The 18399-nt window shown below is 41.0% G+C and overlaps 1 protein-coding gene across 1 annotated transcript in view; it reads right to left on the minus strand.

Moving 5' to 3' along the window:
- LOC121192419 (dolichyl-diphosphooligosaccharide--protein glycosyltransferase subunit STT3B) overlaps nt 1–18399 on the minus strand; it is a 70320-nt gene that overhangs the window by 35819 nt on the left and 16102 nt on the right. Inside the window, exon 2 of the mRNA XM_041054108.1 lies at nt 4087–4195. Within this exon, the coding sequence (XP_040910042.1) occupies nt 4087–4195 (109 nt within the window). The remainder of the gene's footprint in view (nt 1–4086; nt 4196–18399) is intronic.

Here is an 18399-nt window from a genome sequence, read left to right on the forward strand (position 1 = left end):
AATAGGTCATTTACTGAGGACTATTTTCTGCTGCTTTCAATGCACATTTGGAGTACTTACAACAGCAAGACAGTGCATTAGGGATTGACTCAAAATAAGCCACAGTGCTCATGGCCATGGTAAGAAAGGAACATGTCACCCATTACAATAGTGGGATTCACTGACAAGTTGTAATGGTTTTTGAACAACAATGGAGCTCTATGGCACAAAAAAAACAACTATATTAAGCTTTGGTTAAACACACAATACTTGAATAACTTCACTGTTTACTTGAATCTTTTCATGGGATTTATTGACAATAAGAAAAAATACAGTATCTCCTGACTTCTATCTTTTGACGATGCCATCCCAGTCTGATACCACAGCCATTTTGCTGCAGTGTATCTTTCTTTGAGACAGTCAAATTATTTCAATTAGCTTAGCAAAGTGACACATTAAACAACACACTGGTTCCAGTTTACTGCGCCATATCCCAATAGTATCATTCTTTACCATTCAATTAAATGTCATACAAAAAGGTGTAGAGTGACTTGTTTTAGTAGCAATGGTGTAGAAACATCCATCTGCTGACACTGTTTAATATAATAACACAACAACAAGTCCTCCATAACTGCTTTGTAATTGCATTGAGACAGTGCATGACATACCCTGGCCAAGAGAATCACTCCACAAATTATATCCACTGAAAATGCTCTGCTTACACTCTTTGTAAGCACAAAGACATCAGATATCATGCTGGCTATGGCTCGTACGCACTTGTGCGTTTTAATGTGTATTTGTTCAATTGTGTGTTTTCATACTCTGGTATGGGATTGAACTGTTTTACTGTTTTTCCTGCCAAACAAAGCTATTTGAGATCAAGGCAGCTTTTCAGTCTTTACTGACAAGACCATAGAGTTAAAACTGAAATAAACGCAAGGCCATATGGCAGACAGAGGATGTTCAGAGCTCCAGCTTTAATGATCATAAAGGGACACAATCTACAGATAGAAGCAGGTCCTGCTAGAGAAAAAGTTGTATATTACACCGGCTCTCACCACAGCAACCATTTGTCTTCCTACCTCATACAAAACCCCAGCTGTGATACAGCATCAGCTCTCATATGTCCTCTCTTTGCATACTGGTCTAGCTTAAGGGTAGTCGGCTGAGCAAATTAAAATATTTAAAGAATGTTCAACTGGAAAATCAAATGGCTTTTAAGCAAAACTAAATTTGAGCTCAGAAGAGATCTGCACAACTCACTGTAATCTGCTTCCAATGAACCTTGTGTAAATTACTCTGCAATTTGTTGTTTTTTACTCATACATTCATAAAATGCCTACACAAGTTCACAGAGGAAGGATGTGAGCTGTGTGTGCTTATTAGTATGCAAAAGACAATACGTTGTGCAGCCATGTAATCTGATAAATGTCATAAAAATTGACTTAAAACTATGTGCCGCCTGATGACGATCACCAGTCTAACCATGAATTCCAGCTTCCACCCTGTGGGTACAAGGCCTAACCCAAGGATCCATATACTGTAACAGAACCAGCACATCCATTATTATAAGCCAGGCTTGTCATGTGCAATTACAAATAGCTGATGGTAACTGCTTATGATGGATGAGTGCTGATGGATGGGTTTTGGATTCCAGTGCCTTGGGTCTCCTGTTCAGTATTGAATACTGTATTCAAACATCAGCATGTTCCATAGCTAACGCTCCTGCCCTGCACCATCTGGTTGGTGCTGTAATGGTAATGCACAGCCATTAACATGCTTTGCTGTGTCAACTGTTGAGAGGAACTCTCCGATCAGCCTGCAAGACTGAGTTTACACAACAAAGGAACGGGAAGAACGAGTGAGAAGAGAGAAAGAGTCATGCTTCAGGCATCAAGGAGCAGACTGTATCCCATCCACTCAGCTGGACCCAATAACGGAAACATGTTGGGAGACATTGCCGCATTTATCTGGCACCGAGGACCTGGATTATATAGTCCTGATGCATCATTAGCTAGTCCAATTACAGCTCAGAGTGCAACCCAAGTGGGTCCATGAAGCTTGGTTGAGAAAAAGGAAGGCAGGTGCGTTGGTAAAGAGGAGAGGGAGATGGATAGGCCAGAGGTATTTTATTCACACAGGCCTCACCATTCACAGGACGCAGTGCTGAGAAGATGAGGTAGGGGGAACAGATGCACAGAGGAAGGGAGGTGGGGAAATGGGAGATAAATTGCGTGGAATCAGCACAGTGTATTTTTCACAGAAAAGGGTCAATGTTTCACAACAATCGAAGCTGCTGGTAAACAGGGAGGCCGTAGCAGCCGAGGGGAATCTGTCACGTTAACAGCTCACTGTTGCTTCTGGATTGTGACTAAAATCCATGCTGCCCAGCCGAGGATCAGAAGGCTCTATGGTATTCCTGCACTGACTTGCCTAACCCCAGATAACCCCATGCTACTGCCACACAGACTCAGCAGTGAGGATACCCATGACAACAGACTGAAGATCTAATTTGAATTTTCTTGCATTAACCACTGACGAGGACATAAATACTGACTACTTATCAATATGTACTGTGTGAATAATGCTCATTCATATTTAACACCAATGTTACAAGTATCTAATTCTTTTCCCTGCAGATTTCTGGTCAGATATGTACACTGTGTAGTTGCCTACATAGACAAATTTATTGTTGGCTGCAGCTAGTTTGGTGCTAAGGGTGCTCTGATTATCCTCAAATACGAGAGAACTTGAGACTGTAGATTTGGCAAATTCCTACAATGGAGATAATTAAAAAACTTCTTCTATCCATCCTTTTTTTTTTTTTTTTTTTGTTAAAGCAGGTCAGAGTCACAATGCCAAAGCACTCCAGACATGCTTTTTCCCTGCCAGCACCTCCTGAGGAATCCCAAAGCATTGCCAGACCAGGTGGGATGTGTAATCCCTCCAGCATGTTCTGGGTCTGCCTTGGATCTTTTCCCAGGTGGAGGAGTCTTGACTATCTCCACTGGGAGGTGGGTATTAGCTTCCTTGGGCAGATTCCCAAACCAACCCAGCTGGCTCTTTAAAAAAAAAAAAGAAAAAAAAAAAGAGAGCTGTGGTTCTCCTCTGAGATGCTGCTGTATGTCTGAGCTCATCACCCTCATCACTATCCCTCTTATGGGTGAGCTCAGACACACTACACAGAAAACTCATTAAAGCAGCTTGAATCGTGATCTCATTCTTTCAGTCACAATTCAGAGCTCATGTCCGTAGGTGAGAGATCAAGCTTTGCCTTAAGGCTTAGCTCCCTTCATAGTCAAGTACTACACCCACATGACTGACGCTCTCCTATTGATCTCAGGCTCCATCTTATTCTCACTTATGAAAAAGATCCCAAGTTACTTGTACTCCTTCACCTGTGCCAGCAACTTGCTCCTAAGCTGAAGATGAATTTGGTAGAACAGCTGACTCTCACCCCAATCACTTCATAGTATGATGCAAAGCAGGCTAGTTCACACTTGGAGGTCAGCGTCTGGTTAAGCCAAGAGCTGTACACCATCAGTAAAAAGAAGCAATACAACTGTGAGATGATCAAATGGGAAAATCTCTATGCCTCAGCTGTGCCTTTGAATTTTGTCACGAAAATCACCAAAGAAAAACCTTGGAGGAGTCCAGTGTCTTGCAAAAAAAAAAATTGACTTACAGCTGTGAATACATACACAGCTTTCATTCTTCCAAACAAGTATTATATCAGTGGACTCAGCGTTTTGTATTTCCAAAGTGCTCCCACCCCCCGCAAGACACTCAGTGGGACATTGGAGGTTCATCAGTCGGCTGGAGCGTCCTTTCTAGTCCCCTTGCATAAGCCCTCTGGGAGAAGCTAAGCAGTGCGATACCCCAAAAGCACACCTTATTCTCCCTTTTTTTTTTTTTTTTTTTAAAGAAGTGCAAACCATTTCTGTGTGTGTTTCTGTCATCCTATTCAGACTTAAGGAAACTTTACGGGCATCTCATTTCAATCATTGATTTAACGTCTTACTTCACAAGAACGATGTAAACTTGAATTCCTCTATTGACACCCCAGAGATGATGAACAATGAAACAACTGAATGCTTAAAAACTTACTGTGCCACCAACGATCCTGCCCAAGGGGTACCAGGCCCTTTCATCAAACCAGTTGAGGAACTCGTAGAAGCCATTTGTGGTGAGATGGTGTGTTGATCTATAGTTGAACCTGATACAGCAGAAGAAAGAAAGAAGCGTGGCTGAGTATATGATAAAATAACACTCTCGCATACAGAAGAACATTAATTTCACTTAATAGACCATATTTTGCCAACATGTTACAGCTATTGACAGAGTGAAAAAACTCTTCACTCTAGAAGAAGACGAGGTTATTTTATTTCCAGATTTTCAGCAGGCCAGAAGAATGGGTAAGCTGCAGAGACTTTGCCTTGTTAGAATAAAGAAGATAAAGATTCCATTCATTGTGTGAGCCTTTGTGCTGATGCCAACAACTCTCAGGTCAGCCCACGGTTGAAAAATTAAAAGTTGAGGGGCTCCAACACATAATGCGGCATTTTTCACAACAAAGTCTGCTTACGGTACAGGTAATTCCAACTGCACCCACTGACAAGCGCTGAGGTGACAAAGACATAAAATAGGTCTGGTGCTGGAAAAGAGAAATAACGATCAAAAAAAAAAAAAAAAAAAAAGACCTAAGAATAAATATGAGGAATATCACTGCAAACAGGCCTTGATTCACACTATAGCTGTGGTAAGCCGAGGGGGCTGGAGCACTGTCAAGCAGCAGAACGAAAGAGCTGACAGTGTTGAGGAGACTGCTGCCAAGGAGAACGAAGCAAGTGTTCAGGCACCTTCGTCGCTGCACAGCTCATTAATGTGGGTTGCTTTACGGTATGTTCAGAGGCCCATGTGCCTCATATGGGCACCCATATGAGGCACATGGACAGTTCATGCATAGAGAAGCACAGCCGTTTGCTACCTGTTGTGGCTGGCAGGGATGTAGAGCATCTAAATCTGGAGTCAACATTCAACATTTGTGCAAAGTTTGACAGAGAGTCCTCAAAGTGTTCTTGAGATACTGTGCGTAGAAGAATCCGGGACGGAAGGATGGACAACCCAAAAACATAATGCCTCCGGCCTTGGCTATCGTAGGCGCAGAGGCATAGTAAAATGGGACCAACACATGCGCTGCTTGGAACAGGTAATTATGAGCAAATAATTTTTACTGACATTGTGGCCATTAAGGCTACTGGTATATTAATCATGCCCTGAAAAGCAGCATCAACACAGGCGCACAAGCAAAAGCATGGCCTCAAAAAAGCACAGGTAACACAAGTCTGTCAACAGCCTCAAACCAAATCAACAGCATTTCCTCACTCCCATCCACTCCACAGCTTGAGATTCAGGAGGCACTTTTATGGCTGTTTATATGTGTGTGTGTGTGTGCGATTGCAAGTGAGACAGGGGGGGGAGGCAGCAGCAGAATAGTCACAAAGCTGCTATAGTGTGGGCTGCTTACACTCATGATCAGGCAAGTGTGTTTAAAATTTGCTGGCATGGGCTGCAGCTCATTAATCATCACAAGGTGCCTGGTTTTCTACCACCTCCACATCACACCTGAAGCCGGAACTCTCCTCCTTCATGCAGGGCCTCCCATCTTGGCGCTTGTTTCCGGACAGCGCACTGTGGCCAGTCATTCCGAAGCCAATAATGTTCCTCTTGAGCATCATTTTTCATTTTTAAAAAGATCCACTTTTCTCATAACTGCCTCCACTGTAACCAGTTCCAACTTTACATGCCCACTTCTATGTCAGTTTTCAAATTGAGTGACTTTCCAAAATTATTTATGAGAGCAGTTACTCACAGGGGTGGAAGTAACGACAAAGTTGTTCTTCGTGTACTCGTACTCTTTGGACCCTTTTTTAAAAAAATCAGTAATCTCATCTCAGTACATTTTTAACTCAAATATTTAACTTCTCTACATTTAAAGTCAAAACAAAAATTACATGATGAATTTATGATAAACCGTGTGAGAACGCAACAAATGAAATGAGCCAACTGTGTGAAACACTGTTCTTAACGATCTTTGTTGTGACTGCAGAGACCAAGAACCAACCTGGAACCACTATTCCCTCAGATCCTGACTCATGCCTTTATTTACCTCAAATACAGAGGCTAACAGGTCTTTATTTACACCAGGAGTTTATCCAGCCTGATTTTTTATCCCCTGACCTGTATCTGAGGGCCAGCCTTTGTTAATGTCGACCACACCTCTGGCCATTATCGGACATCCGGCTTTAAATTAACCACAGGTTTTTATTTGAGGAAAGACTAGTACTTCCTTGCCTAACAATGTAGCGTTTTGTTTGTGTCTCTTGGCTGCAGCCATTGTGGAGTATATGTTGTTTATGCATCTCCATCTTTTCTGCTGCTAATTCTATAAGAAGTGGCAAGATATCTGATTTATATAGCTTAATACAGCTACATAGAGTCTATGGACACCCACTGTGGTGTCCAGGAGGCTCTATTATAAGGCAGGGTTTAGGTTAGCGCATTGTGAATCTTACGGTGATCTTGAAAAGCTACTGAGGAGCTGACATGAGGATTTATCCTTGTGGCTCCTCAGGCAATCATATATTACTCAGCAACCTGAGGTCTGAGGGCAGGACAGATAAGGACTGTCTGGCCGAACCACAAAAGTCACACAAGTAACAAATATACTTGGATCTCTGTTTTAGAAATAGTAAAATTAATCTTAAATTAAACAATACATTAAAGTTTAGTCCTGTACATCACAACTTAGTTCTAGTCCCATTCTGCAAAGCTGATTTCATATAACCTGCAGTGGCCAATGAAACTGCTCTTTCAAAAGCAGATGGCAGTCCAGACAATACTTTTGTTCTTTCAGTGTGTGAGTCTATTTCATTACATACCGAGGTGTGCAAAGATCTACAGTGTTACAAAGTGCAAAGCAACAGAGGCAGCCAGGTGTGAGAGAGCTCCTCCACAGTGGGACTTCCAGTGCAGGTGGAAATGGCCAGCCACTTCTGCCTCATTGTTCTGCAGCTGTCAAATCAGCGAGGCGGAAACAAAGGGAATTCAAAGAAAACATTCTAAGAAGACGACTCTGCACGCTGCCAAGCCTTATTCACAAAACCCATTTTCCAATGATCTCATGGACAGCCAAGCAGAGTGCTTTATCCCTGCCCTTGTCACTTTGATGGGGCGGATAATGTAGCTCTGCCAGGCACATTAGCAATTTAATGCACAGCTGCCAATATGGTCTCAGGCGACAGAGCACATGATGACTTGTGATGCCACTGCAGCACCTCCAGACACTGGCAAGTGAGACTCAAGCCGAGCAACACACCCCTAACACCATAAAAAAAAAAAAAAAAAGAAAAAGCACTCCTGGATTAATAGCTAGGAAGATGAAGGGAAATGGGCCCCTATATCAACTCCTCAGATAATATCTCAAAGCAAAAATTAAAATTAGGAGTGGCATATTGTGCACTTTAGATCACTTGGGGCCCCCTGCAGGCATCATAATTCATTTTAATCAAGGTCCGTTTCACTGATTACCAGTTTCCTGTTGAGACAGGGCCATCATCATCAGCATGACTAAGTGGGTTCCATTGCTGTTTACAAGCCAGTAATGCCTCATTCTGCACTGGCTACATAATCAGATGCATCATTGCTTTTTCCCCACTGATTCTCTCGATACGGTGAAATGTCTAAATAGACCTCTGGGTTCAGGGTTGTAGTCACCAGCTTGACTAATTAGCCACCTCTGTTCATATTCTGAATGAATAACCTGTAAATGGGAGCCTGCTTGGGGACCCAGAAGGCAGGTGAGCAAATACAACATGAGCTTCACACAATGAGATACCCATCAGATAGGCAGGTTTGATCATCTCCAAGGTGTCATGTTATTGGATTTTTCAAAAGCAGCAGTCTCAAAAGCCTATAATTAAAGGAGCACAACATCCCTGTTGTGATGCCTCATCAAACGGTTTGCCATGAAAAAGGGGGTCTGTCACAGATGAAAGTGGGCAATACTGGTGGCCTGGACCAGAACATGCACTCACACATGCGTTTTGCTTGCGATTCATCCATAGTCTTGGATATCATAACTGTGTTACATAAAATAAGAATTTATGGAGAGTGGGAAGGGTGTTTATCATATGGAAGAGCATCTATTAATGTGGCCTTCTCATTAGGCCCTTAGCATTGCTATTACTGTCTTACAAGAACTTAAACAACAGGATTATAACTATTATAAAATTGGCCTTTTAATAGCCTCCTAACAGGATTTTCTGGTTCGATTACCTGAGAATTGCACGATAGTTAGTTTTCAGACCCACTGCACAATTTTCCTTCTTGTCCCCAAAACTAACTCCATGCTGGGTCACACTAACTGAAAGGGTCACACTAACTGGCTCACTGGACAGCTGCCAAAGCTTTAACAGTGCTGAGTGTCCAGCATGCCCGCCATCATCTGACAAGATGAGGCATCCTGGCATGTCATCTAGGTGCTGTATCACTTCATTCAAAGGTGGAGGTGGAGGTGTGTGTGCATGCGTAAGGTAAACTGCATTCTGTGGATGTGTGATGGCAATATTGTACGCGTGCGACAAGGCATGACTTGCTAAATATGAAATAAATACTGGCTGTAATTACAAGCCCACGAGAATATGCAATAGGTTCAATAAGGCACTATCTCGGTTGATGTAGAGTTGTTTACGCCAACAGGAGCAGCAACACATGAACTATGTCATTAGGAGATAAATACCAAATATAGAGGTAATTACTCTGTCAGGTCAAGCATTTCCAAAAATCCCAAAGAGGCAAAAACATAATTATCCTAATTTCATTGTGTGAACACTTGCTGACACTGCAGGGAGCATTCTTCCAATTGAATCTTGAGTGCAGAGCTCTTCTTTTGAGATATAAAAAAAAGTCCAGGAAGAGACATTTAATCCTAATGCTTTTGGAAATTAAAGATTACTTTAAAGTTCAACTGCACCCAAACGATTTCTGAATATTAAACTAATGCTCCAACAATTAGTCAATAAATACAACCGTCCATGTTTCTCAAGATGTGAAGATTTGCTGCTTTTCTCTGTCATGTCTGATTGTAAATTGAATATGTCTGAATCTGCACTCTGAATATATCATTTTGGGCTTTGGGAAATAATAGCAGGCACATTTCATTATTTTCTAACATTTCATAGACAACCAATTAATCAAGAAAATAATCTGCAGATTAATTCGTAATGAAAATCATTGTTAGTTACAGCCCTGTATTAAACGCTTGTCCTGCATGCTTGAAACACAGCTGTCAAAAATGTTCTAATTTTCTTCCTTAGAGAACGCAGCTGTCTTCACCATGAATTATTACGGTTACAATAAAGACAAAAAGCAACAAGCCTGTCATAGTCCAGGATACATTATAATGAAGTACTTGGTCTGTGGTCATGTAGAGGTTCATGGGAGTAAAGCCTGTTGAGGTTTCTGTCTTACTAGATGGTCAGAGTGACTGCATGGACAAAACCAGGTCAAAAGAAGTGGATGGAGATATGCCACTGTGGTAGCAGGTATTCCAAATTTGATAAAAATGGGGGCAACATTAACAAAAATATGCGTACTATGTAGGACATACTGAGAACTTTGAAAGAAAACAGCATAGGAATCCACAGAGGGATTTCAGTCACAAAATTGGACTGATTAAATATGTATCTTGAACAGTGTTTAGCATTGGATTGATACAAAAAAATGCCCCTCTAATCTAAGCTTTTCAGAATGAACCAGCTGGCAGTAGTAACACAACCAGATGGTTTCTGTTTTTTTGTGCCTGAATGGGGTGTAAGACCATCGTGTCAATATGCAAACAGCCAAACTACTGCCGGGTGAATCTAATGAATGAAAATTGAAAAATGGCATTGCATCTTGAGGTAAGGAGACATAATGGCATAAATATTGACTTGCCCAAGGGAATAACTGTGCTCCAGCTTTAACTGGGACCATTAGACACTGAATAGCTATAAACTAGTATTGTTTATTTCTGCCAATACCTCCATATTTTGACAGTCAAGATAAAGATTCACACATAAAACCGTTTGGGCTGGGGAAAAAAAGGCTGCTGGGAGAGTTATTCAATTCTGAAATGGAGCATAGTCTGATAAAGACTTGTCTGTGCCTAGGTGCTGTTCTGTGAATGTATTTATGCTGCATCTCTTACTGTAACAGCAAATGTATAAGCAAGCTTCTGGCTCATGATTTGGAACGTACTGCTTTATGTATAAAACACTAAGTTGAAGTTTTAGGAAGGCAATTAGCCTCTGAGTTCTACATTTTCCTGACATAATATTTATAGAGAAGTAGCTATTGACATGCTAATTACGTTTTCACAGACACATAGGCTCTCGTTCACACCTGTGTAAAAACAGCTTGGCAATACCATTGGCAGAGACTAATAATGCCTTGTGGGTCTAATAGAACAACTGATCTTAAATTAGGCTATTTCCTTAGCCAAACTAGACAAGATGCTTACACAAGCTATAAGCAGACAAGGAGAAGAAATGAATAATAAATTATCCAAACAGGGTCGCGAATGCACCGTGATCATGCATGCAGTAGGTGCAGTTCTAAAACAGAGTGAATCTAAAGCAAGAACACATTGCCTGTTTGCCTTATTGACGTGGCTCACTCTTTGCTCAACTGAAGCTGTTAAAATTACTGATAAATCATAAATTAGATTACAAAATAAAAAATAAAACATTTGTTATCTATACATTGTTTGCTTTTCTTTGTTTTTGAAATCTTAGATCCCTTTTTGGTTGCTGCTCAACCAAAAACCTTCTCTAATAACCTAGGATGGGTCCAGAGTGAGGTGCTGGGTCTGAAGCACATCAAATATTGTTAAGAGATGACCAGGCACGCTCCACCAGAAACAACTCTCTCACTCTACAGCGGTTGTTCAGCAGCAAATGACAAAACTTGATATAAATGTGTACAAAACTTGGGAGAAAGAGAAAACTGTGAGCATTAAGCCTTGTGAAGTGGAGGCCTGCTGCTACCGCTGCCATTGGAGAGCACAGGGCTGTGGAGTTCTATTAAGAAGTTTCAAGAGGAGGTTTCGTACAACTGAATCATTTCACACTCCATAGTTTCCTGCATTTTGAGCTAAACAACTACAAAGAGATCTGTGATCTCAACAAAGCAGTTGCTCACTGTGATCTTTCTGCTCTCCACGACAGGATGATGAAGAAGAATGTGCCTGGTCAACTGAGTCCAATTGAGACAAACCTACAACCAGAAACTTTCTACTTCTTATGTAGGACTGACACCTAAAGAGGAAGCGAGGAACAGACTTGCTTTATTGCGTGGTGTGAATCCTCCCTTTAGGTGACACCACACTGTCTACACCATAATGTAACTACTGCAAACATACAACACATATATGATGAACATCATACAAAAGTAATACACAATAGCAGAATGTAGGATGGATCAAATTTAGTGCTGGTTAATGCGGGTTGTGACCTGAGGGACTGGCTTGGAAACAACGCAGTGGGAGATGTGAATTAATGTAGGAAATAAACAGCTTATCAGACAACACTTTGCTGGAACAACACTTATGCTAGCTTTTCTGCGTATATGTGGGGTTTTTTATAGCCTGACTCTAGGGATGGCTATGTCTGACGTTTATTGTAGTGGCACCATGAAATTAACATTTTAGGTTTTTAGTGAAATATCTTGACAACAAACTGGATGTACTACAATAAAATTTGGTAAAAATATGCATGTTGCCCAGAGCTCAACTCCTCATTATTTTGGTGATACCCTGACCTCTCTTCTAGAGCCACCAGAGAGTTAAAGTTTTCACTTATTATGTAATCCATCTAATTGATGGTTTGACACAAAACTTTGTACAGACATGAAAGCAGAACTTTTTTTTTCCTGTCCACTATATGGAAAACAAATTATGCCACTCCTCCCTAACAACTCCTTTCTATCTTTACAAAGATGTAAGAGAGGTAAAAGAGAACGGAAAGAGAAAGTTGAGGCCTATTTTCTGCAAAGTATCAGCGCATATGGTGAGTGTGAAAAGCTTCATTTTAAAAAGCATCCTGGACATGGCTGTAATAACAAAGGGAACAAGCAGACTCGGGGGTCAGGACTAATAGGCTAGGTCGAGATTATCAGCACTTGCAAAACTGTTAGCTGATGTGCAGGAAATCCATCAATGACAAAACCATTAGGCAACTGTGCTTTCTGCGTTCAATAATACTATACAGAGATGGCTATGTGGCACACAATTAACCAAGAGCGGCTGGGTTAGTATTCATTTGTAATTACAGAGGAAAGATGAGAAAACTGAACCACAACAAGTATTGGTTTTACACCACAGCAATTACTGTGCAGATTCTCAAGTAAGATGGATGGTGGAACAAGACGAGGTAGTCTCCTTTTACATGCTTGTACCTGTATTAAGTAGATAGTGTGTAAAATTTTAACTACAACCTACCAAAAAGAGGAGTTTTGACTCAATCAATCTTCAAGTAACACCTTCACAGCCTTAATATTCCACTGCATGACTGCAAAAATGCAATGAGTTTGAAGCAAATGGATCATCTTTTAAGAGATTACCCTGCTCCTAGTGTGGGCTGTAATACTATGAATTGCCCACACAGCTTAGCTTCCCATCTCCCAAGAACATCCCTGACTGAACATGGACAGACAAGTGTTGGGTAAATGCGCAAAGCATTCACACTTGAAGCTCCTCGAAATGGATGGGCAATGTGAAAACCTTACAACAACCTTACTACAATTTACTAAATGTATTTAGACCATCTTCTCACAAAATGATTCACAAGGATGTTGTTGACAGTATTACTACTTGCAGAGCCACAGACTGAACTTTCAGTATTACATTTAGCACACCTTACGGTACTTTTACCCAGCTCATAAACACAAAATATCAGCTGTTTACTAACTGATGTAATTGATGAACAGGAGCTTTTCATTTGCAAAAACATGCAGTTCATTAACATTTCAAAGCAACTAAGATTTCTGGGATAAATCCATGAACTTGAGCAAAATACTACGACTTTGAGAGATGTAGCCATTCATAATCGCATATAACTCCTCCAAAGGGGAAAAAGAGGCTCTTAAAAATCCTGACAGATTAATATGTTGGGTTGACAACAGATGAGTGGACTTCAATTGCAACAGATGTTTCTGTGACAGTTGCTGCACACTGAATGGACGCCAGACGGAAAATTAGAAGCGTGGTTCTTAGCACTGGAGATTAACAGCAAGCACAAAGATCAGTGTCACTAACAGCAATGTGGAAACACTGGTGGGTTATAAGACCAATGTATTATCTTTTTTTTCCCATATATGTCAAAGGAAGGAAAACACACCTTAGGGGTATGTACTGTAAATGCCATTAAATCCCTTATCATTCTGTCTGAAATTGGTCTCATGGTGAAAGCCATTGCAACACTGTATATTTTAAATCCACCGCAGTTCACTTTACTAAGTCAACAATAGATTCCTACCTCTGAGAGACCAAACAGAAGCAGCTCAGTGTTAATTCTGTGAAAAGACTTTAAGATTGCAGGGGACACACAGGGGAGAAACAGTCAATACTATAGGCTGCGTAATCTTGAGCTGAGAACTAGCAAGTGGACAGTGATGTAAAAGGTAGGAAACATTCTCATTAAGAAATATTTAAAGTAGCCTGAACCCTTTTCAAAACTGAGGACCAGGTGATTTTCGCTGTTGATTTAATTTATGGTTTAAACTTATTATGAAAAATGGATACAATTAAGTTTCTGCAGGACTAAGACATATTTTGACAACTGAAGATGGAAAGTAACTGTTAGCAGAGACTCAACACCATCAAATATGCTCAGCCACATGCTTTGCTGAAAGTAAACACCCCAAACACAGATGACCCAAAGGCAATGCAAGAAATAAAGTCAACTATGATTTTAGTCACTGAGCTTGAAATACCATATGGATTTGTCAGGGAGGCCTTGACTCCTGTAGCAGCTATAATTGATATTTTTATAATAAAAAAATGTATCTAATGACAATGTGAAAATAATGTGACAGTGTGAAAGGGGTCACTCGTGGTGAATGCAGAGAAAATTACTGTCTGAATCTGCAGCTCCTCTCAGCTTTATGTAAATTTATGAGGAGTTTCAGCTCATTGTTCAGGCGTCCAGCTGCAGCTTTACAGTTCTGGTTCACTCTCACTGCTCTCAGAGTCATTTTCAGCCACAGCAGGAAGCTGTTGTCACTGAAGATTTAAAACCTCACTGTTCACTACCTGATCAGCAACAAAAAGCAGACAGACACAGTTAGCGACTAACTGGTGAACACAGTGGAGCATTTATCACCAAAGGCACCTCAGGAGTTGGTGGAGACTAAAAACAGAGCTAAAGTAGTGCATACGGAATTTACATTCGCCAAATGGTCAGAAACATTACTCCAAATGAATAATTTGGGGTAAATAGATGCGTAAATAAGCAAGTGTTTACTAACAAGTTTGCCATATCAACTTAAAAGGTGCTGACAGGTCAATATTTTATTCACAGCTTGTTTCCGCTGCTTCTAAATGAACATAAATCATTTTTTTTCAATTTCTTTGTTTAAGGACAACTCCTGGGAGGAGGGACTAAAAAGTGCATTTCCTTGTTTCTTATGATAGGGGTTTCTAGTAATATGGTAGCCCCCTGTCTGGCCAATTCTGACACATTGCCTCTTTAAGAGGACTTAAACTTAAAGTTTTCTCCAACCACATTTCCACATTTTCCAAGCCAGTTCTTCAGGTAACAAACTCTCCTTCCTCAACACGTTGTTAAATGCTGCAGCACTGATAAGCCAAGCTATACACAACGCTGGATTTAGAATTGTGCTAAACGTCTTTGAAACACGAATGATTCGAAGCCATCTAAAGATTTGTACTCTCAATTTAAAAGGTAAGGAGGGGGATAAGAAATGTGACGTTCCCAAAAGCACAAAGTCACTGAATTTCAAACTGCGGCATGTGAATCAAAGGAAATGGATGAAAGGCATGCCAATTCCACATTTAGCCAAAGAGTCCACTGGGGCAGAGGCTTCTCTTTTATCAAAACCCACTGTTACCATCGACCAAAAATAGGGAAGGCACTGGGAGAGCCAGGCAGAAACAGTAGGCAGTAGTGAATCCCAGAGATACGGAGTAATTACTGGCATACAAAGAGCTTTGCTGTCATAACGGGCGGCTAATCAATTGGATATCACAAACACAAACACCAAGGACAAACAGCAGCAATAATTAGAGGCCTAATCATCACAGGCTGAGATGTCTATTAAGGGCATTCTCAAAAGAACCCAAGTCTGAATGCTTCATCATGATTTGGAAAAAGAATCTAAACCTGCTGATAAAGTGTGAGGAAATTAACATACACAACTCCTGATGATTTAGTTGTGCTGACCCACAAAATATCCCTACTACAGATGTGAAGGAACTCAACTGCTTAGAAACATCAGTACATTTCAGAGCTACACACAAACATATACTAAATCCCTCACTGTGAGGCTCTAGGCTTAAATCCTGCAGCGAGGGTAAACTAAGGGCAGCTGCCCACAGCCATCTACAGCTTAAAAATCACCTTCTCTTCATCCAAACATCCACCTGCTGCCGTAAAGAGGAGAACTGGGAGAAAATGCTTTATTGAGACACCACAATGGCGAGAAATGAAACCATAAAACTGGATGTTAAAAAACACAGCTGCGGACAATTATGCTGTCTACATACAACTGATTCCCCTGGACAAAATGTTGTTATTGCTCTGCCTTTGAGCATAATGGCTTTGCTATGAGCTGTAGAATCACTAAGAGACCGTAGAGAAAGCTGGAAAGACATTTACACCTCATTGGCTTAAACATCAGTGCAGGGCGCTCAATAACACTCCAGTCGAGAAGATACTGAGCACTTTACACAACACCTCTCTGCAAACTCGACAACCATTAAGACAGTGTGCCTACATCATAACACAAGTTACAGCTGCCCCAGAGCTGCCATATCTGCATGAATGGGCTTGCCACTGTGGTTCCGAAATCCAGAGGGGTCAAAATTTACTGCCAGAGCTGAGTAATTATACACCGTCTTCTCTACCACTGCGGTCCCTTCATCATTATTTTCGAACACATGTCTACCTCTGCTGTTTCATATTCCGTGGCTATGAGATAGTAGATGGGAACAGAGGGGGATGTGCTTTTCTCTCCCTCTCTCCATTTTCTCTATTTTCCTCTATAGTGGTGACAAAGCAATGTTTCATTCCTCCACAGGGGGGTCTTTGAGGAAGTATAAATTCCCATATCTTATAGCCTCTTCAGTGCATAGAGAGTACAGACACATGAAGTCTGTGCTGCCTTCTGCAGCTATCCAACTAACTAGCTAGCCTGGGACATAAGCTTTTTTTACTTGCATGAAAATGAAGAGCTTCTGTTGTAGCTGGTTAATTCAGAATTAACTTTCCAGGGAAAGACACTCTGCGCTCTTTGAATAGCAGAGGATGTTTGAGACTTGAGTGTGCCTTACTGGTGGGCAGGGCTCTGCATTGTCCCACTGTACAATCAACAAGTGGGTAAAATATATCTAGAAAACTTCAATCACAGGCAACTGCATTTGCTGAGCACAGACACCAGATCTACTCTGTATACTGGATGTTCTCTGTCATCTTGAAAAAAAAAAAAAACAGCAACAAAGGGGTATAAATAGCATCTCGTCTGGGCATACACCAGTCAGCGTGCCATTGTTATCAGTTTTTGTCGAAAAAGAACGTCTCTGTATAAAGCATATCAAAACATTTTATTTTAAACCAGCTTTCCATAAAGCAGTTACCGCAAGTCCTCTATCATCAGCATGACAGTGATATTGACTGACAGCCAGACAGGCGCCTACGCCAAACAAAATTGTATGTGCAAACATTAGCTTTCTAGCCACAATGTTTCAGTCTCTTTCTTGTCTGCAAGCATGGACACATTTTGTGACGCAAACTAGCAAACAAACTCCCAAATAGAAGAAGCACTCTTTAGCATCTTTGGGCAGGACAGATAGTCTAGTTAGCTCAGTCATCTAAAGCACTTTGAAAAGCTTTAGAACTTAGTTGCAAATGTAAAACCATTCTATTTCTGCTGAATGTATGGTCCATTTTCTTCAATAACACGGCTAACAGAACACTGACACTATGTATGTATCGTATGCATGCCTGCAGTGTTTTTGGAGAAGGAGAAGATGTGTTAAGACTTCTGCTGACAAACCGCACAAACGTCCTCTGAATACAGAGCCCCTAGCTTGTTTTAGGACCTGGATTAACTTTCATTTAAATTTGATTTAACCTGAGTGAACTAGTGCGACAGAATACATTGTTAACACTTACAAAAGCTGTCGCCAAAGATCTTCAGTAGTTCAGTGAGTGGCTCAGTGTAAACAACAATTTCAACAGTTAAAGGCTTTATACTCTGTTACATGGATGGGCTGATAAACAGTTGCAGGCACTGTCATGCATTTTGAGTATTAAAAACGAATGCATCACATTACTTTCGGTTATAATATTAATTGCTCAAAAACTTCATGACAGAAAAAAGAAAAAAAATTAAAAGACTGCTTCAAAGACCCATTGTCAGATCAGGTCTGCTTTGTAGAAGCTGAGAGGAACATAGACAACACAGGCAACATGAGCCCCGTGCATGCAACCCAGAGAGCACTTGTTTGATGTAGCAGCCCTTAATGATCCACACAGTCTAATGAGCAACCATGCCGAATAAAGATATCACCAGGGGGCTTCCCAATTTTGTAAAACACAGAAAAAGCTACTCCGTCATAACTGTGACTCTGCATGCATAATTGTACTGGAGGAAGAGGACATTGATTTCTTTGGTTTGGGGGGGTTGGGTGACGGGGTGCACACAATTACTGTGGTAATTTCCAGTAGAGGAAAGACAATGAGCCTTTTGTTATTCCTCCAATTAAATATCACCCCAGACATGATAAAGCCTGCACGCTTTAGGGCTTCGGTGCCAAGAATGAAGGATTGCTTGTGGCTAAATGGAGAATACTGTAGCTGTATGCAGTGCTACTCATCATTTGGGTGGAGGCATCCCAAATGCATCTCAGCACAAGGATGACTTTTGTTCAGTGACTGAGACAGTGCAGCAAGAGTCCTTAGGGTCCAAGATGAGACTCTGTAGTCTGAGTTAACACAATTTTATACACCTTCTGACAAGTGGTGTCCACTAAAACAGCTGCGTGACCTATTTTGGTCTCACAGAAGAAGAACCGAGACTGTGAGAAACCTCTTCTAGCTCCTCATTCAAACTAAATACCTTTCATGCTGTAATGTGGATACA

This window comes from Toxotes jaculatrix, chromosome 13, assembly GCF_017976425.1.
Source record: "Toxotes jaculatrix isolate fToxJac2 chromosome 13, fToxJac2.pri, whole genome shotgun sequence".
Classification (NCBI taxonomy): Eukaryota; Metazoa; Chordata; class Actinopteri; family Toxotidae; genus Toxotes; species Toxotes jaculatrix.